This window comes from Chelon labrosus (genome assembly GCF_963514085.1).
Source record: "Chelon labrosus genome assembly, chromosome: 5".
NCBI lineage: Eukaryota > Metazoa > Chordata > Actinopteri > Mugiliformes > Mugilidae > Chelon > Chelon labrosus.
This window is the reverse complement of record NC_140341.1, coordinates 28,586,772-28,607,847: the sequence shown is the minus strand read 5'-3', so window position 1 is coordinate 28,607,847 and position 21,076 is coordinate 28,586,772. Positions and strand designations below refer to the sequence as shown.

At 42.3% G+C, this 21,076-nt stretch overlaps 1 protein-coding gene across 2 annotated transcripts in view; it reads right to left on the bottom strand.

The window, feature by feature from the left end:
- Positions 1-5,376: 5,376 nt before the first annotated feature.
- The window catches only part of gli2a (GLI family zinc finger 2a), a 73,413-nt gene continuing 57,713 nt past the window's right edge, over positions 5,377-21,076 (bottom strand). For both annotated transcript variants that reach the window (XM_084545160.1, XM_084545161.1), the window contains 9 exons: positions 18,757-18,958; positions 17,925-18,120; positions 16,376-16,486; positions 15,760-15,900; positions 12,957-13,106; positions 11,869-12,033; positions 11,335-11,613; positions 9,909-10,275; positions 5,377-9,711 (listed from right to left, as the gene is read on the bottom strand). In XM_084545160.1, the coding sequence (XP_084401286.1) occupies positions 7,406-9,711; positions 9,909-10,275; positions 11,335-11,613; positions 11,869-12,033; positions 12,957-13,106; positions 15,760-15,900; positions 16,376-16,486; positions 17,925-18,120; positions 18,757-18,958 (3,917 nt within the window). In that variant the 3' untranslated portion in view covers positions 5,377-7,405. The remainder of the gene's footprint in view (positions 9,712-9,908; positions 10,276-11,334; positions 11,614-11,868; positions 12,034-12,956; positions 13,107-15,759; positions 15,901-16,375; positions 16,487-17,924; positions 18,121-18,756; positions 18,959-21,076) is intronic.

Below are 21,076 nucleotides of genomic sequence, written 5' to 3'. Positions count from 1 at the left end.
GGTACATTCATTATTTTGAGCTTTTCACAGGATTTTTAGAAATTTGCAGAACTTTACCAGACTTATCAGCAAACACAGTAATACAGTTCACTGGATGGATGAACAACACTGACCTTATGGCTGCACTGGGTATTTAATCCCTTTACATCACCTGGGACATTGTGTAGTGTTTCACTGATGATGACTTGTAGTGATAAAATGTTTTCAATCTGGTGATATGAGAGCCATTTGGAATTTCACTTGTTAATCAGTCAAAATATTTTTTGCTTACTAAGTAATCAAAGTGACATAGGCTTTAACCATCTATTTGGCAGTAGTTAGCGGCCATTGACAGAGCAACATTCAGTACATTTTTAAACATAGTTTAACAAAATTCCAGTGGTTGATAATTGAGCGAGAAGATGACCCACAATGAACGAGGGGATCCTCTAAATAGACAAAATCCCACGTGTCGGCATTTTGTCCAGGATATATGCAACACTTGTTCCTTCCTTCTAACAGCGCCACAGGGTTTTCTCATTCCACACAAACCTGCTGTGTGTGCTAAAAAGAGTAACTTTATTTGGCAAGTGGACCATTGTGCATTGTATGGACGGAAACAATCTGTGTTTTGTCTGGGCAGACTTTTTTTCTGCATCAGAACCCCTTTCCTGCCTCCAGCCCTGGGGGAAAGAAGGTTGATTATATGATACTTGTGAGATGCTCGGCCCTTGTTCTAAACGCAAGGCACCAGGTGGGAGGTGGGACTTAAAGGAAACTGACTCCACAGCTTAACCTGCTGGAGTTGGTTTCTCTGAAATGCCTTAATGGCACCAGTCTCCTCGTTACTCCACTGATTTACGATGGTATGGAGAGTATCTCGGTGCTGATCTTTTTTAAGTGGCTCCCAGTCTATGTGATTAAGAAAAACAAACATGTTAAAATATCTGTTTGCAGGTTGTAATAGCAAATTCTGCTGTAGAGGGCTCACGTTGAAGGCCAGTCATTCCACTGTGTCTCAGCCATGGAGACACAGAGGAATAACTACAGCTCAGCATGGCATTTCCACTACATAATTACAGTGCTGTGGATGCCCTTAAAGAGGTTAAGAGTTCAAGTTCAGTGTGCAGATCCTCCCGTGGTCTATTAGTGCCTTGGTTCCACACAGTCACAGGTTAGGAGGGGTGCTTAGGTCAGTGTGGCCTGGATAAAATGTGAGTCAGCCAAACCAAAGGAATATTAGTAAAAATAACAGAACTGCCCACTTTCCATGTGGTGTTCACCCGGTATATTTTCTTTACTACAGATCTATCTTTAACTTCATAATGCATCCAAGAATATTAAAGAACGGGTTAGTCCAATGGCAGTGTTACTCAGGAGACAAATGTTCAGCTATGCCTCAATAATCAGACTTGTGAGCACTGGCATACCATTCACTTCAAAGGCACAGTGGCTGAAGGAGATGAGTGGGTGTGCCGGATTCAACAGGAAGTGGAAAAGTCTAGAAAGCATCAAGAGGAGTTGAAAACGTTGCTGAGCATGAGCTAAGACAAGGTCACTCAGTCTCTGCTCTCTCTCTCTCATATAAGGCTTTAATGAGACGTTACCCTAACTTCAATCAAACTATGGCATTCCTCATCGGCCCACTCATGACGAAGCTCTCAGAGCATCTGACCTCCTGTCTGGCTGGCAATACAGGATAACCTAGGAGAGGTCATGATCTGGGTTAGGGTTTGACCCTGGACTCTTACACCCCCAAGGAAGGCCACAATGCAAGCCTTCATCAGAGACATTGACATAGCTATGTGAGAGTTGATCATAATTCTTGCACTTCTAGAGTTTAGTGGGGCACGTTCCGCCCTCGGGCCAGCAGCAGCAGGATGGGCCGGAGATTTGTTGGAGCAGTAGGTAACCCTGACTCAGACACGGGTCATGCCCTTTTGATCTTAGTAGGCACAGAGCTTAGTGCAGGAAACCTTTGATGAGAGTATGAGCAAAAGCCTGGGGAGAAAGGCACAACAGCCCCAGCCGGTGAATCGCTTTATTATGATGACCTGGCCTCTAAGGTCAAAGAGCAAAATGTGACACACTCCAATACTTGTTCAAATGCGCCCAGATATATTGAGCATTTCAAACAGAATCTTAACCAATTGTACTACAGTTTTACATTAGCATTGTTTGATATATTTATAGGAGTACTGATCATTTTGCAGTTTGTATAGTTGCCAGCAACCATTTCTTATTATTGTTTATTAACTTATGTGCTCTTTTACGGCAATGTCCAGATGAATTAATGAAGCAGCAAAATGAACAGATACATTACAATTTAAACTACATATACACAAGCTCTCTATTATGAGAATTACCATCATATGGGAATCATATATACTTGTACAGAATAATGTAAGTATCCAATAAATACATGACATTTTGCCAAAAAAGAAAACACAAACTTTCATGAAGACATTTTGAATTATTCTCAGGCACTTAAAAAAATCTATACCAAATTTCATGCCATCCAGAGGGTATACATTATATAACCTACATCTTAAGAGCTAGTACTATTAGTTTTATCCCTACATTCACAGTCCTGAAGACTTTTTTTTTTTTGCACCCTGGGCCCAGCTCAGGCCTCCACAGTGGCTCCACAAAATCTTTCTAGTCCACAGCCTTCTTAAGAAGGATTAAGGTGGCAGTGAAGTGGCATCCTGGTCCTCTCCATGATCCTTCGTTCATTCCTATAAGTACTCTTTGACTGACTGTCACACTGATGTTTTAGCTTTACTCTTTACTCAGTTGAAGGATATATATATTTTATTTTAATTGTCATTTAAAGCATGGAAGTTGTAAAGCAATAAAGTTAGTTGTATCCAATTGCAAGCAAGGGTATACCTTTTCTTCTTTATCGGTAGAAACATGCCAACAATGAAATCCAAATAACGTGTTTCCAGACTCATGATCTGAACATGAGTCTTCAGTGTACATTGGTCTTAATACTACTACTACTACTACCACTATATTTGGGGGGCTATTTCCAAGGCATATGTTTCATGTGGGTCAACTGAGGATGGCAATCTTTCATCCACATGACCTTCTGCCCCTCTGAAGCATGTTGTTTTGTCTGGTGGTAGCGTCGGTGTATGGTGCAAATGTCACCAACCAACAGCTGACTTCCTCTGAAAGCCTTCTACTTAAAATAGACTTTAAATTATCTTGTATCTTTGCCAGAACATAAAACTTCATCCCAAAGTGCTGTTATTTTCCTGACTGTCCACTCACACGGACAAACCCCAGAGTGGATTTGAAGGTCGGTGTGGTTGCTTTGGCTGATGTCACCATGGCACTGACTGACTCTAATTCTTGCTTAATCCAAATGGTGAGTGGAGCTGATGACACACAGTGGTCATTCAAAGTGGCCAGTCCCTCTATTAACTTAGATAAGTTTATATAGAAATTTATTTAAATTTTTTTGGGACATTTTCACATGCTTTCAGGATTACGAGCGCTGCAGGTGTTAAAAGACAACAGCAATGCAGTACATCAATACCTTGGTAATAAACATATTCCCTTTAACACTGACTGGAGCCTCTGTTAACTCTACAGAGATTTTTATCATTTTTTCATCTGCTATTGTGGTTTATGCCCCACAACTTACCATAGTAACTGTTAGGCAATCAGCTCTGCAGTGAAGTCCAATCTAAAAGGAATGAATATTGGTCTTACTGCATGTCAGTTAGATAAGAACATGTGATATGATGTGATGTTGGAAAGGTCTCCCTTGGCTGTCTTTACATTTTGCGTGAATAAATCGTGGCGACCCCTTTACTTTTCACCGTGCTGTACATACACCACGCTGTTTACAATATGAAGCTGTGCGCTTCAGAGCACACCAGCCCTCCTCATCTATCTGTCTAATCATCCATTTCTGCCTCACTAACCTCTTGTTCTCCTCTCAGTTGAGACTCCTTACCCTGGGGCTATTTTTCTCCCATCCTCTCTCTAAGAGAATAAGGAATTCCAGTGGCAAAAGTAATCAGTGAGCTCTGTTTCTCAGCGGTTCCCAGCTGAATTTGCTGTCAAATTAAAAGTGATTTCTTTCCTCTCTTTTAGCACTTTGCATCTTCTCTTACACACTCAACCCCTAATGTCTAGTCTCTTTTTGCTGCCCACCTCTGGCTAGTCGTGGTCTACAATAGCTCACTCTTTCTCCTGATTTCCTCAGACCCATTTCTTCAGGGTCAGCTTGCCACTGTTCATTTTGGACAGTGTGCCATCTAACTTTAGATAATGCAATTTATGCATTTTCCATGTATGCAGTATCCTGTTTCACCCGTTTTCACTCCGGTCTTGTTCTAATATACAGAGTGAAGAATTGGGGATAAAAGCACAAATATGTAATGTACCGAGGAAGCTTCTCATTTTATTAACAGAGCTGCAAGAAAGACACTGATGTACGCACAGGAAAAACCTTGCCCCTCTATTGTTGAAGATCATTGCAACCTGATTCTTATACAAATAAGTAAGTATCTGTATATAAATAAATATGTTAGTGTGAAATAAAATTGGTTTATTGTGACACCACATCAGTTATGATGCTTTTGTTTAATCTGACACACAAAGTGAAATGCAAGAATATATGCATTTAAGAAATTAAATGCCTAATTTGAAAATCAGCATTTTGCAGCGAGACTTCTGAAATCTGTTTAAGAATGCACTGAAAACAAACACATATAGATCGCCAAAAGAATTCCCCAAAGGCCCTGTCATCATAATGTAAATGATAAACTTTAAATACTTCCATTAGTTCATTCTTGATTTAATTTTTGCAGTATATTGTATCTGGTCAGAGATCTGATCTCTCAAATGCTATGTGTCCCCCATCAATAATTAACCACATGCTGATACGGTATTTAATGACAGAATCACACCCGTGTAATTGGTCAGTTCGAGGTGCAATACCATGACATTGTTGCGTGTGGTTTTGCATAGCCATCATACTCCTTTAAATAAAGAGTAAGACATTTTGTAGAATGGGTTTAATTGATCTTTTGCTGAGAGAAAAATGCCAAGAATGACACAACCCCCAGACCTGGCAGTATAAAAAAAGCATCATGCCATGTGTAATTAGTTTTTGTGATTATAACCATTGACTGATGATGCATTGTTCAGTTTATTTGCCTCTTTAGTGAAGTTACTATTTGTTATTTGTAAAATACTGATGGACTATTTAGTAATTTTCTGCTATTTGTCACACAAGAAAGGTCAACTTCAGCTACCAGAGACCTGTTTTGACACTGACGGAAATGAATATGCAGTAAGTACGACAAGTGATTATACATATCTTACATGCAGTTTGATTCGTGTAGTTATCCCTTGTTATATTTGTCTACTGTAGGCGATACACTTTGTATGTGCTGTCTGAGCACAAGTTGTTGTCATTAATACGAACCTTCTGCTCTATACGCACTGGATGATCACTGGAGTTACAGTGCACCAGCTTACTGGTTTCTGCCCTCAGCGCAATGCTCGACAGCAGACTCAGAACATGCCAAGGATGATTACACCAGTATCATACTAGGCTTACTTTCATGTGGCCCCGAGGGACCACAGAACATGTTATTTCAAAGAAGACACAACGAAGGAATTTAAACAGAAAAAAAAAAAGATGATACTTTATTTGAAATGTACAAAAGCTATATACACACACTCACACACAAACCCACACACACTGAGCATAGTAAAAGTGGATGGTAGCATACACACAGACATTTGAAAGGCTACTTAGAAATTCAGCAAACATAATAAAAATGAGGAATTTGCAGACCTAGTTCGCCAATCCTGTCCGAAACAGGATTTCATTATCAAAGTCTGAGTCCCTTCTTGCACTCTGCGGTTCATCAAGAACCCAGGGGAGATATGGTGTGCAATGAGGGGGGAGTATGAATGTGTTAATTAGAGTTGGATCTCTACTGAGAACACACAGAGGTACTTGTATATTCTTTTAGAGAATGCTCCTCATCAGATACACAAGGGTACACGTGCCCTGATAGACTAACACACAGCCATATCCTTGTCCTTTTCAATCATTTACCCTTGTGAGATGGACCATGCAGAGTTTATGTCTCTGATCCAGAGAGGAAAGAAGGAAATCTGATTTAACCATCCCCGAGAGCTCAGACCATGATCAAAAAGCACTTAATATCTGTGGCTCGTGACGTTGAACAACCATGTGTTTAAGCTAGGGCTGTCAATGCTTTAGTTTTTTTTAATTGCGATCTCACTGAATGGGATTTATTATGTATTAAATTTAATGAAATTTAGTTATTTAAAAAACATACATGTTTAAGAAATGTTTTTCCAAAATGTATATGCAATTAAAACTTAGCAATAAAAGTTGTGCACGGAACAGGTAGCAACAATAGAACATTTCTTTTTATTTCCTGTGCTGCAGTGTAATAGATTTAAGTGCATATGCGAAGCAGTTAATATTTCTTTCTCTTCCAAAATAGACATGTGTACGTTACTTCAAGCATAGTTTGTTCAGCCTGGGCTTTGTTCAATAATATCAGAGCTCACCTGTTGGCAGTATAGCACTCCATTTAACACATTGTAGTTCTGTAAGAATCTGTCTGCTACAAATCGCACACACTAGCCTTTTGGGGTATGTGATAGAGTTTTAAACTCAGTCCCAAAAGGGTGCACTTTTTTTTTTTTTTAATTCAGCATACATGGTTGTAACAGGATGCGTTTCATTACTGCATCACTGCAAAAAAGTCTAAAAACAAGCTGTAACTGAAAAATAATACAATCTTTCATCATTTAGTTGTCTTTTATTAATTGGTAGGTTCATATGCGTATGTGTTCATATTACAAGGTGCTTTTGACAGCCCTAGTTTAAACGTCAGAAACCTATAGCATAAACAAAAGTACCATATAGTATAATCTACACACATAACAGTTTCATGAGAAAATATTATCTGATATCTACATATCATGTCCATTTTCTGGTAACTCTGTTTTCATACTGTGCTCAGATGTTCAACCTTGATGGTATTCAGCAAGGCACTATGCGGACTGCTATCAGTGCACCACTTTCTAAAGGCCTATTACACCAGCAAATACTGAATGGCAATTGTTTTGATGCATTTATATACCCTGGGCCGTCACAGATTTGTAGCTAAAAAGTATGGCTTTCAAAAAAAGAATGACAGAAAATGGTCCTTAACCCTAGCTATATTTATTATACGTTTTAAATGTAACATATTATAATCTGAAGCAAATATTACAAGACAGGCATATTACTGAACAATGACTGAGTGTATGAAATGATCAGTTTTGAATAATACAATCAGTGCTTTCTGGTGTAGTCCATGTATTCCTGATAGACATGGTAAAAATGGATGGATGATGAGGTGTTTAATTGCTCTCAGCTTATCATGTTGAGAAACTTGCTTTCTTCAGCCAAGGCTGTGAGCATGGAGTTCATGTCACCAATGGCCATGTTGCCAATCCCTGCCGGTACAGATGCAAGGGTGACAGAGTTGCGGGGGGTGGTGAGGCGTGAGGAACTCTGGGACAGGCTCTGCAGTAGGCCAGGACTCAGGGTGCCTGACATTAGACTGGAGTGATCCCCATCATCGAGCATGGTGTCAAAGTCAATTTGGGCATGCTCTGTGTTCCCACATCCACCAGTGGAAGAATCCACCGTACTGCTGGAGACCTGGTTCACTCCTGGCGAGGCCATGTTGGCCGCAATAGTGTTGTTGCTCACAGGAGCCTGGCTGGCACACGGGGACATGGGGGCATCAAAGCTGACAGTGGTTGGCTGAAACATATGAATCTGACCTGTGTAGAACACAGTAGCATTCTGATTTTCTGAGTTGCTGCTGTGTGCCACTGACCCACTGGGCCTCTTTGGACTTGCCTCAGAGGTGTCATTACCATGACTGGAGCCCAAATCCGATGACTTGGGTATTCGGCTCGGTTGTGTCATGCTAGACCCTGTGTGCTGCCTGACCATAGACTTGGGCTCTGTGGGGGGTCTGGGTTGTAACATTCCTCTGCCTCCATTTGGGATGTGCTGCTGTTGGGAAAGAATGTAATTTTGCTGCTGATCCACTTGGTTCCCATGTGAATACCCATCACTCTGTGTCCTTGCTCTGTGACTTTGCAGTTCTGGATCTACCATACTGTTGCAGGTAGGTCGCATGGTAGTGCTCCCAGATATAGAATTTGGGATTGCCTCTTGGCCAAACCCTTGCTGAGGACTCATTTGCTCACTAAAATTTACATTATTGAATTGCCTCAGTTGCTGTTGCTGCTGGGCAGTGATGTCCATCAGTCTCTGGCTGCCGTGGTTTGCATACCCCTGCATAGATATGTTTTGACTCATAGGCAAAACCTGCTGGTTGCCGCTCAAGCCTTGACCTTGTGCCTGGAATGTACCAAAGGTGTGCCTCTGCTGAACAACAGCTAGGTTCCCCCTAAGAGGATGCTGTGGTTGTTTTGAAAGCTTGGTTGCGGTGTCCACCGTCCCTGAGCTCACCTCATTCCACTGCACCGGCATGTTATTCTTGTTCATGTTGTCTGATGGTGCTGAGAAAGACTGCTGGGAGCCATTAGGACCCATGTGGCAAGACTGCAAATCCTGAGCGGATTGAGCCATGGTGGCATCCACCATGGCCATCCTCCTCTGTGCACAAAATGATGCTGGAGGGGCCATGCTTGTCTGGTAGCCCTGAGTCTGATTGCTAGAATTATAGTCAATTTGCCCCAAGTTGTGACCTGAAGGCCCAGAATTCTGTGACCTGAGGTACTGTACCACATCATCTGGAAGCACCATGTCATCTTCTCCACTCTGTTCCCCCCCAGCCATCATTCCATCTACTGCCATGTTCTCCATGGCTACATTCTCAGAAATACTAGGAGGTCTAGGAGCAAATGGATAGCGTTGCAGACTTCCATCGGATCGAGTGTAGCCCTGCATAGCCAGTGCCTGCTGGCGTTCTGCAGCTGAATGAGCATTCATGGGGTTCATGCTGTTCATGCTGTTATAGCGCTGGACTCTTGGAAGGGAGAGAGGGTCCAGTGTGGGACGACGCACTGGATCACTGGCACGACGTGGAAGGCTGGTGGGTACTTCATGGGGCATCATGCTATGTGTGCCATATCCAATATCACTGCTTCGCCTTGGCACAGTTCCAGGAGGTGGCTGATGGTATAGGTGTGATGAACCTTCCTGGGAGTCATTGTAGAGTGCCATGCGCGTCCTCAGGCTCATTCGATCCATATTGGGGAGAGGGGTAGGTGGAGCTCCACCAGTGGCAGCAGCATATTTCGCCTTGAGCCGATAATGCTGAGCTGGTGTAAGACTGAGAAGACTTGGGAGGCCTCCGCTGCCTCCTCCACCGACACCTCCACCTCCACAATGACTAGCCTCACTGGAGCGGCGAGACAGATCGGTGGAGATTGGGTCATAGGAATCAGCTGAACTGATATTGTTGTGACGGTTACCGCCAAATTGAGACGTCTCACTAGAGCGACGGCTGGAATAGCAGGGTGAAATACCGGAGGAACGCCGACTCATGGTGTAAGCTGAGCTGATGGTGCTGGTGGTGCTGTCGCGGCGCTCATTTAGCTGATTCAGCAGTGTTACTGAGAGGTCACCCATGCGTTGACCAGGATACGGACCACTGAAGTTACTTATCACATTGGAGCTCTCCAGCAGGGAACCTAAGAGATAGGAAAGAGAAAATTATTACATGATGAACCCAACTAATGGCAAATCTACACAAGGAATTACAGAGTGAGCATTACTGGATATAACCGTTCAAGCTGTTGGGCTTACTCTTCTAAGTTGTGACATTCAGTTATCATGTATCTATTATATTTTGGACAACTAAAAGATTTTATTAGCATTTTGTGCTTACCGACTGCAGGTATGGGAGGCAGCTTCATGCTGTTGCGTTGGCCCTGTAGTGGCTGTGGTGCGGAGTTAACCCAGGGGCAGGAGTCCCTCACTGTCTTCAGCCTTTCCTTTTTGATGTTTTCCAGCTTGATGGTAACTGCGCCACCATGACCCACGGCTTTCCTCAACTGAAGCCCCACCCCTGCCTGCTGTCCCCCAGTAGTAACAGTTGAGTCAACCATGGGGCACTCATCCTGTGCGCTGAGGTCCCCGAAGCTGCCCCCGCTGTGCATGGCCATCTCTACCCCACTGTCGTTGTTGTTGGCACTGCTGAGAGGCGATGGCTCACTGCTGCATGATGAGTGGCCGCCAGGACTGGACTGATACGTCTGGAGGAGGACAGTAGGGAGGACTTTGATGTAAGTGTGATGAATCGTACTATAAGAGACTGATTATAAATGGAAGTGGTACGTCAATCAATTTTCAACTAGTAAATAGATGTTCTGTAAAACATAGCACTGATATCAATTTGCTATTTGAATATACAGTATGATGTCAAGAAAAACAACTGGGAAAAATAAGTCAAATGTAAAATAAGAAATGAACATAAATGAAAGATAAAAACTAGTGTCTCATGGTAAATTTAGAGAACGCCATTAGGCATTCTTCAATATGAATAAAATTAATAAAGCAAAAAAATTCTGATTGTAATGGCATTTTGTAATAACTAATGCAGGCCAATAGCTCCATAATCTCAGTAATTATAGAGGAGTGTCATTTATTCACAACCAGAAAACAAGTGGATAATAGATCTGTTAGCAACAATCCGGCGGTGACAGTAATTCACACTGGCCTAAAATGAACTAAAGTCTTGTTCACAGCTTGATGCTACCACTACTTGCTCAGCACACATGCTAAACCAACCCCAGCCTTTGAATAATAATGTGAATACGGCTTTTATCATTTTATCGTTCACAATGGAGGCTACTTTCAGTGATCTTATGGACAGAAAAAAAAGGGGAAAAAAGGTTTAATGGCAGTCTGCGTGAGTTAGTGCATGGATACGTCTACTTGGGTGTTTTAAATACATGGATATGGATAATCATGCAATCATGTTACATTTCCATTATGCAAAATTGCACAGATGTATCATGTGACACAACATATTTCCCATGCTGAGACTGTTTCTATGCTCACCTCAGAGAAGTCTGTCCATTAGGTGGGTTTTAAAGGGAGGAGAAATGTAAGTTCAAGTGACAAGAGAGTTAGAAAGGATGCAGGGCAGCACTAGCAGTAAAGATTTAATTTCAGAGCAATGTTAGTAAAGTTGAGGAAAGTAAGAAAATGTGTGTGCCCATCTTTGTCAGTTTCTTAACAGTATAACTGTCGTGCAAGGATCGCGTTGTATTAACTGGTGACATTAATAGTTTTATGTGGCCTAGGCTCACCATAGAGTTCTCCGTCTTAATAGATTTGACTTGTAGGCAGTCTTCCACTCCTCTAGAGGTGCTGTTGGCCTCAATCTTGCCGTCGGTGCCTCTGGAACCATGCTTAGAGTTTGACTCATTCTCCCCGCCTTTGGGTGGTTGCGGTCTTGGAGGAACATCGCTTCGTTGTTTCTTGGTGACATGGGCTTCGGGCCCATGGACTGTCTTGACATGCTTCCTGAGAGAGCTTGGGTCCGTGTAGCGCTTCGTACAGCCTGGGATTTTGCACACGTATGGTTTCTGCCAAGAGGGATTTGACACGGTTCTTATTGTGGCATTCAGATGTGGATGGAAAATATTAGCATGCAATAAAATGGTTCTGGGCAGATTTTTCAGAATATATCTTCAGAATGTCCCATATGACAATGACTGTCATAAGACACCAAACAGTACAAATGTGAAGACGTTAATACTGCTGATGCTAGGTCCAACAGTAAAATCAAACAAATTGCATGAAATCCCACCAATTGATTAAAGGCAAATGCAAGAACATACCTCATTTGAGTGTGTGCGGTTCTGGTGCTTGGCTCGGTCAGAGGCGTTGGAGAAGGCCTTATTGCAGCCTTCATGCTCACACACATAGGGCTTCTCCCCAGTGTGGGACCTGAGGTGAGTTTTTAGGTTCTCCAGGCGGGAGTAAGCTTTGGAGCAGCCTTCAAACTGCAGAGAGACAGACGGACAGACGGTGAGACTGACCGCCTGAGTGCAGTGTTATTTTTTCTGCAGCTGGTCAGAGAAAAGAGCCGGCTAACAACAACATAAAATGCTGTGTGCGTCTCAGTTTTTAAATGTAATCTACTCTTGGACTCTTGCCCACCTACTGTGGCGCGCCACACAAAAGCAAGGCCCTGCTACACTTTGATAAAAAGGATTATTATGTGAAATATCTAAACTGTGTGAGGTGAGGTAGAGCTCTTTGTCTGGTGTGCTTTGTAGAAACAAAGAGAAGTCTGTGTTTAGCCTTTGTATTCTCTTGTACTGTACAAGCTATAATTTGATATTCCTTCTGTGCAGTCATTGTGAGTGTAATTGGCTCTGAAATTAAAAGAGAATCTAATTAGAGTAGCTCAGAAAGGGAATAAAAAAGTCAGAAGATTCTCCCTGAAAAGACAAGACTAAAGGGGAGCTAGAGTGTTATGAGAAGATGCATGTGGGATTTGTGCATGGAATGTACAGCTTGGTCTTAATAAGGACCCATGGCCCCCTGCTTGTCTGCAGATTTTAATTACACACCCACACTGTCAATCAGCTTTCTTAACTCTCTCTCCTTTACAAGTCATCTGTTTTAATGCATTCACAAGAGACTATGAACGAGCTTTGAAGCCAAGCAAACAGGCCTCAATTTGATCTTCACACAGCAAATGAAGGCTTCAGTGAAACCCCATGATTTATCAACATGGAGAATATCAGTGATGACAAGCACAAAGGAAATCAGATCAACTTTTTTTGTAAGTCAGTTTCTTTCACAGGCGAAGAGAGTCTTGTACATCTGAGTAATACTTAACTTCTATCTCTAGTAGTTGGTTAATCAGTTAACCTGTCAGTTACTACCACAGTAATTTCCAAGAATATGAGGCTCTTACTGTGCATTTATGCGGCTTCTCCCCCGTGTGTCGCCTCATGTGGACCACCAGCATATACTGGGCTTTGAAGGGCTTCTTCTCCCGTGAACATTCCTCCCAGCGACACACAAACTCCTTCTTCTCACCATGGATGTGGTCATTATTGATGTGCTGAAGTGAGAAATCAATCCAAGTCAATCATCGCGACGTATCTCAACACATGTCTGTGATACAGAGTCATAAATGCGCAAAATAAATAAATAAATGTGCCTAGAAACCAGAAGTGCGTGCCTTCTGAAGACATGTCAGCAAATTCTTGCCTTTCTCTCACCAGAAAATTCTTCTGTCATGTGTCTACGCATGCATCGTTACTTTCACACACATTGTGAGAGACGGCGCCATCAATTAGAGTTGACAGTTATTATGCCTATGTCAATAGGAAACAAAACCTATAAAAGCACTCTGTTTTTTCAGGCTGCGTGTGTTTGTGTTAACCTTTCTCTAGGAAGAGGAACTTCCTTGGATCCTAGTAAAAAGTGGTCAGGAAGAGGAGTTTGCGACCGTCATTATCTTCCATTCTCCTTATTTTTGATGGGTCCTGTGTTTCCTGTGTGATTTCTGAACTCGCACATTAACTACTCTGGTACACTGAGACAAATGTGACTGCACTCAGCTGTAATTATGTGTGCTATGAAAAGTAACCTAAATTATTTTCTCTCTCTGAGGATTCTCTTAAAAAACTCATCTAATCTCCAGAATTATACATCATAAATTAATTCCAGTAGCAAGTTCATTATACGTTTGATAAAAACATATTCTTTTGCTCTGCTAGAGAAGAATCTGAGTATCCTCAGACCAGAATTGATGGAACTGGTCTGGTCTAGTCACCAATTTGATGACACTAGACTTGACTTCCCAAAATCAAAATATACTTTGCTATACTCTCCCAGAGTTGAACCTTTTAATTTAAAATCACTTTAAACCTTCCATCTAGCCCAAAGATTAAATACTATGTTATTTAAGTAGCTGTACATTGCATACCAGGCAATCCCTTGCGTCCACCACAAAGGCCCCACCTAGTTCTCCATATCACAGGCTCCGTTTGAGCCATTGTGCTGAAAGGATCTGTTTAAATACACAAGTATGTTGCGGGTTCCCTCCCCTTCTTCTACTTTGATGTTCACCCAAACAAGATAACCAGTGGAGTCTTTAGATGGACACACTGTGGAATCTGCTAATGTTACAGCAACAAAACTGCAAGGTAAAATAAAGTTAACGTTTCTCACTTAACAGAAAATTAATGATTTCTGCCATGTATTCCATGTATTGAGTCATAGATGCAGTCATTTCTCCGCGAACTTATTCAATGTTTGGTTTTTGAACATTCTAAAAATAGGGAAATACTATGACAGTTAACCAGAGCCCATGGTGACACCACCAGAATAGTTGTTGTGCTTAAATAATTATTAAAAAATAATTAATAAAGCTATTGAAATAATTAAAAGTTTGAGCAGCAAATCATCTTTTTTTGTGAAGCACGAATCACAAAATAGTTTTACACAACAAATGGTTTAAAAATGCGAATTATAGGAACTCACAAACTCAAAGTTAAGGGCTTGGGACCTCATTCACTACTTGTGTGACAGGACTTGTGATTTACTTAATTGAGATTAACTGATATGAACAATGACTTGATTCCAACTCCACCTCAGGTGTGTGTTTACAGTAAAAGGCACTTTAGTATTGAAAACATCCAAGCCTGCAATGTTCTACAAATGTGGCCATTCCACTAGTGAAACAGCTCTGTGGTTGGAGATTCTGCTGAGATCTATTTTGGGTGAAGGAGGAGGACTAAAATAAGTGTGTGGCCCATGCAGAGATCTCTATTTTCAGGTTACACACTACAGTAAATCTATAATTTTGGGGCCACGGAAACAGGATTACTCAGTCAAGCAGAAAAAAGAAAAACCCACAGGTGTGTTTTTTTTCTTTACTAATATTGTGAGAACCCCTGGCACAGCACACGTGGAATTTATTTAAAGTTTATAGTAGTTTATAGAAGTTTGAAGTAGTGAGTATTTAGGAATGCTATGGCCTCACAATGTCCATCCATGTCCAAGATCAGACCACCAAACTCTGCTAGTTGTGTTGCTAAATTTGGCAAGCTCTCACAAGAGCTTTTGACCAGCGAGTTGGTGAAGGGGCAACAGTTCCTAAAGGTAATTCTGGTCTCATAGTGGACCCACTAAGACCTGTTTACCACACAAGTCCCACTTGCCTGATATGACTGACAGACAGTCAGAAAGTAGGAAGCAAGGCTTGGAAAAAAAGGGGAGCATAGAGCTCTATAACTCCAGAGTTGCTGGCATGACGATGGATTTATTGCTGGCCCTCTGAGCTTCAGAGGCTGGGGGTGTAGCTGGGAGTAAGAGGTTAGGGGTTACGGGTCACGGATGCAGTGTTTGTGTGTGTTGTTGAGCACAGCTGTGGGGCTCGTGCTTGAATCTCGCAAGAGCCAACAGGCTCATTAACGTTGTGCGTGTCAACCCAGGAGGAACGGATCAGTCACTGGACACTTTCTGACCGGATTCAATCAGCATGGATTTAATTAGTAGCAGGAGAGTGGTTTGAACTTTTCATTTTTTTCACACAACAATATGTGTTCTGATAGCATCATTAACAAGAAAGGAAACCAATAATGCTGATGACATGAATGGCCTCCAGACTAGCGTGATGTGACTGAGAGATGTGGCGTTCTATATACTCTGTCTCTTAACAAGTTGTTGTATAAGAAAATATAATTGTCACTAAGCTTAGCACTCACATGAACAAGTTGGTCCTGGGTGTCATACTCCTTGGAACAACCCTCCCAGTGGCAGTTGGTCTCATATATGGCCTCGGGCTCCTGTTTGCATTCATCTTTATCCAGATCTTCACTCAGGTCCAATATCCCTCCACCATGATCCTGGAGTAAGACACAATTTGTTAGAAGGGGACTAACTGTACAGATGTGTGTACCTATTAAAGTGTGGGGCTATGGCTAGAATGAAACCACAGGCTGCATCTCTGACACACATCTGTGGTCAATATGTTAAAGAGACATTCTGTACTGTTCTGCACCTCTCTTATCTACTTCTTAATTGTAGTGTTGTTGCTCATTCTCATTTCGTGACAACACCTCTTGTCACTGATTAAAGCTACATTTTTATTCATTACCTATAATCAATTAGAGCCAAATTAGCAACAACAGCTAAAGATGGGGCTTGTCCCATGGTAAGTAGCTGGGGCCGATACGGACAGCTAAGCTGCATGAAAAAATGTACGCAGCAGTTGAAGGATTTCTGAAGGTCATTAACAAAACCAGCAAAGCTTACCATTAATGTTTAGTTGCACAGAAATTAATTCTTTCTACCACTGTTATTGTTATGTTATTTTCTCACCTGAGAGGATGGTGAAATGGGCAGTGGACCCTCTGCTTCAGTCTTAACCTTTGACCTCTTAGTAGTCAATGGGTTGACTGTGCTACTAACTGCTGGGTCTCCACTGGCGTTCTGAAACAGATATAAAACAAGAGGCAAAGTTCAAGACACACATACTGAATGCATTTTAGAAGCAGAAAAGAACAAATATCATTTTCCTATTCATTAGATGTGTTAAACCAACAGATTCCACTCAGCTGACACCCCTGCTTTACACACCACATGGAGCACTAGAGTAAGAATACAAGTCACAAAATTACAGTACAATTTTTTTTCTCTCGATGCTCTGCTGCAAAGAGATGTGAAGAATCCTGGTTGCACCAGGCACCACGGCCCATAAGTCAGACTTAGACCCGCCGCCGAGACTAAACAGTTTAGACTGCTTTACGATCGCCAAAGCCACAAGGAAATATGAAAGAAGAGGAGTTATTACCCTCACTACATATTGGGGAGGAGGTTTGGGGAGTCTGTATGTTTGCTTTGATCTGCTTAGATCATACTCAGAAGGCGTGTTAAAGCCTTAATGGACTAATACAAAAGAAAGAGAATAATGAGTGTGTTTGTGTGTGTATTCAACCCTCATTGGACCGGGTCCAACATTAGGTGTTGGGTGGGGGTCCTCTAATCCCAGCCAGACACTACAGTGCAGTTTAAGATTTCTGGGAGCCTCGATGATTCATTCAGTTGGCTGGAAACCAAAAGGGAAATATGGTTCTGATCACTGTTGAAATGTCTGTGTGTGAATGGGAGTGTGTCTGTTTGTATGTGTGCAAAGAATACTCTATACTCTTGCACACTTGGAGAGTGTTGGTGTGTGCTGGCAGACACTGTGCTGAAACAGAGCTGTAGGCGGCTGATAGTAGTGTGAGGTGGTGTGATTCACTGAGTGGGAAGTTTACATTATGAGTGGCCACAGAGTATACAGTGGGCTGATAAAGAGGAGCAGGGGAGACAGCAGGAAGTAAGACAGATGGAACTGTGAGGGAGTCTCCTGCATATTTCTGACCTAAGACTTAATTTACAAAAAAAAAATCTTGATGATAACACATTTAGGCTCCAAGTCAAGTAAACGTGCCTCAGTTACAGCTCCTCAAATTTGCGGTTGTTTTAGGACAACTGTCAGTTTTCATCACCTCTATTGTAAATGTAAATCATCATTAGTTTCAGTCCTATTGAGAATGGTTATTGGTTATCTGAAACAATTAATACTGATTCTAACTTATATCTGGACTGGCAGCATGTTGCTGAGAAACCCTAGTAAATTATTTTCTGCTACAGAAAGGGCCACTGAGTTTTTGTCCTTGTCCTCAAACAATAGATAATAATCAATAAGAAAGAGAGTTTTTCCATTTCCATTCACACAAACTCGAATGACCCAACAGTGAAAATCATGTTTTGTATCTGAGCTATTTGAGAAACTCTCAAAGGATCTGAGGTAAAACTTTAATCTGTGTGGAGTTCCTTGGTTCATTCCTTGTACATTTGAGAGCACACACTCGCTGATTCCTACCTGATTTGCCTCGGAGTTGGAGTTGTTGTGGGTGGACATAGGTGAAGCAGTGAGTGGGTGTTGGCGTGCAGAGAAAGAGGATGGCGACGGCTGAACGAGAGGAGGCGTGTGGCCGAAGGCATTGAGACCTCTCTGCTGGGACAACAGCTGTTGGTAGGCCACTGGGTTGATGGGATGGGGGAAGCTGAAGGTGGGGCTGTGTGAGAAGAGAACAAAATCTTATTTAATATAAAATATATAGCGATTTTTGTGTAGTAGCACAGACTAAACTCACATTTAAATCAGTTGCCCTGTTTTTGTCACATAGGACCCCACTGCCAAGTGACTGGGGAAATTGGCGTGCTAGAAGTCCAGTATTCCCGTAAGACGCTAATAGCGTGTACGCTATGTGTCGTTTAGCATTGTAACAGCCCTCTAGCATATGGGTTTTTATTACAAGCTAACGTGCATTCAGTAGTATTTGTTAACATATCCGATTAAAATACCACATGCAACATTGCATCAGTCTACAGTCAGAGCTATGCTGCTCAGCTGTGAGCATTTTGGAATGGGGCACCTGGGAATCAGCATTTCTAAAGGTTACCCTATGGTCAGATTTCAACAAATGCATTGCATATGTTGCTGAAAACAGACTTATAAATAAATAATCCCTCACCATCACTGCTTCTTATGTGACTAAAAGATAAAGTTAGTATTCACAACACCATTTATGTTCGTCCCATATGAGTTAAGAGATATCGCAATTAGCATGAATGCTCAAGAGTGTGCTGTATATGCCTTTCTACATGCGCATGTGCTTGCCACCTAACCTGCATGCACACCATAGACGCACCTGATCCCTCCGACTGAAAGGTGCCCATAGGAGCTGCTGGCAGCCGAGCTGGAGCGGGAGTTGTTGATGTAGGCCACTAGGGAGTTGGGCGAGGTGCGGATCATGGTCTGCAAGTCAATGCTGGCATCTGACAGAGGCGAGATCGACAGCGCCCTCTTCCTGCTCAGTCGTGGCGTCAGCCTTGGGCTCGAAAAACGTGACACTGGATGCAGACAAAATGAGACGCAACATTGTCATCTGTTTTTCCATTTGATATTCGACAGTTTTAGATGTGTGGTGCAAACTCCTTGTATTTCAGTTCAAACTCTGTCTGGGCTTAGACGCACCATGTTAGAAGAACAATTTAACCCAGCATTCTAGTGGAGGTCACAGCCATGTTAAACTACATTCTATCTCAAGCATCTCTCTTCCTATCTCTCTCGTTCACACACACACACACACACACAGCTCCCTTATTTAACATTCACATCCTCTTATGCATAATGAATTGGCCCCAATCATTCTCAGTAATTACTGTGATAGCAATCTCTTTGAGACTGCTGTACTTGGGCAAGTCAAATGGAGGCAATTTAAGCAAATTGATTTCAGAATACCATTAAAAAAGAACAAGGCTGACTCACAAAGGTAGAGTTCATGGCCTCCTGCAAGACCTGATTCTTGCACTGTTTTCTTATTCTTGTAAAAAAAAAAAAAAAAAAAATAATGGGGTTGACTACTTTCCCATGAACTTGAAGAGAGGGCTATTTATTTTTCCACATGTACTGATAGTCCCTCATTCACGTGTATTCATTTCTTTGAAATTTCTGAGGCATGTAGTTCCCACAAACACAAAAACAAATTATTGGTTGGGACCAACAGGTGCTGGTTCCCAGTATCAGGGGGTAAGCCAGGCTGTGTGTGTGTTTGCGCTCTTGTGTAATTAGGACTTATTGCAGACATCATCAGAGGCGCAAGAGGCAGGAAACTCATAATGGGCCCATCACAGTTCACCTAAGCACACGCAAAGTGATCTGACACTCTCTCACACACACACACACACACAAACGTACATACACACACATTTGCTGCATGTCAACCCCACTGCTGTCAATATGTTGCCAATCGCCGACTCTGTGCTGGTGGAACTCACAACTCCTCTAGCCAAATGAATCCAGGCACCGCCATAATCACTGCGCCAGACCTCCAGCCATTAAGCACGGTCTTACATACAAAGCTATTATGTTTGGAGGTGGCGAGTCGTAAAGCAGAGGCATATGCACTCAGTTAAAAGGCCCCTGGGAACTTCAGATGGCAAGCAACAGTAGTTAGGGACCTCAAAAAAAAAAAAAAAGAACTATGCAAGAGATGATATAGATGTGCATTAAAGACTTGGCAAAAACAACAAACGGTCCTCAGGAATGCATCTGTTTGGGGTTAATAAATAATTGTGTCAGCATTTGTCAACCATGTAGAGGGGTGGGAATGGAGTAAAGAGGAGAGCCGGGAAGAGAGGGGGAAAAAAAAGCTAGAGTGCAGGCGATCCTCCACTTGGGAACATAGATCGTCATGAATGGGGAGTTCATTCAAACAAGCTATGCACTGCTCCAAACCGGTCGTGAAGCTGCTAGGATTTGCTATTTTTTACACTGAGGCTTGCCAACAGATTTAATAAGAGATAAGTGTATTAATATTCCCCTTTATGAAGCAGGAAACAGGCCTCACAACCTGGTGGCCTAGTAGGCTGGCGCCTGCCTCACCCCTCTGGGCACAGTGCCCACAACACCGCCCTCTACCTTCATCTTCAAACCACCCCCTCAATCTATACATCTAGCTCAGCTCAAAAGAATTCTTAATGCCTCCAGCCACAAACATTAAGTTTCGGCAGCGTTCTAGAGTTGAGGCGCAGACAAGCTTGTGTTGTTTAGCTCAGTGCTGTTCCAACGCACGTACTTGATCTAACCTAATTTTACCTGGAACAAATTTAAAACGCACACATATGCACGCAAGCACACACGCAAGCACGCGCACCACTCTCACCACTTGGTAAAGAAGAGTTTTATAGGTGGTGGTTATAATTGAAAGGGTGAGCAGGTTCCGGCAGGGAGTGAGAAAACAGATGTTGCACAGGCTGTGGCGAAGCAGCACTGTGTGGTAGTACGGCATGCGTGTGTACGTGTAAATATGCAAGTCTGTGTCTATGTGTGCGCCACTGCTCTGTGGGACTGAGTCGTGGGCTGGTTGTAATTGCGGGATCTGGATTTATATAGAGAGGTATAATTACAGGCACTCCAGTGCACATTGATACAGTAAAAAAAAAAAAAAAACTAAAAGAGCAGCGTGT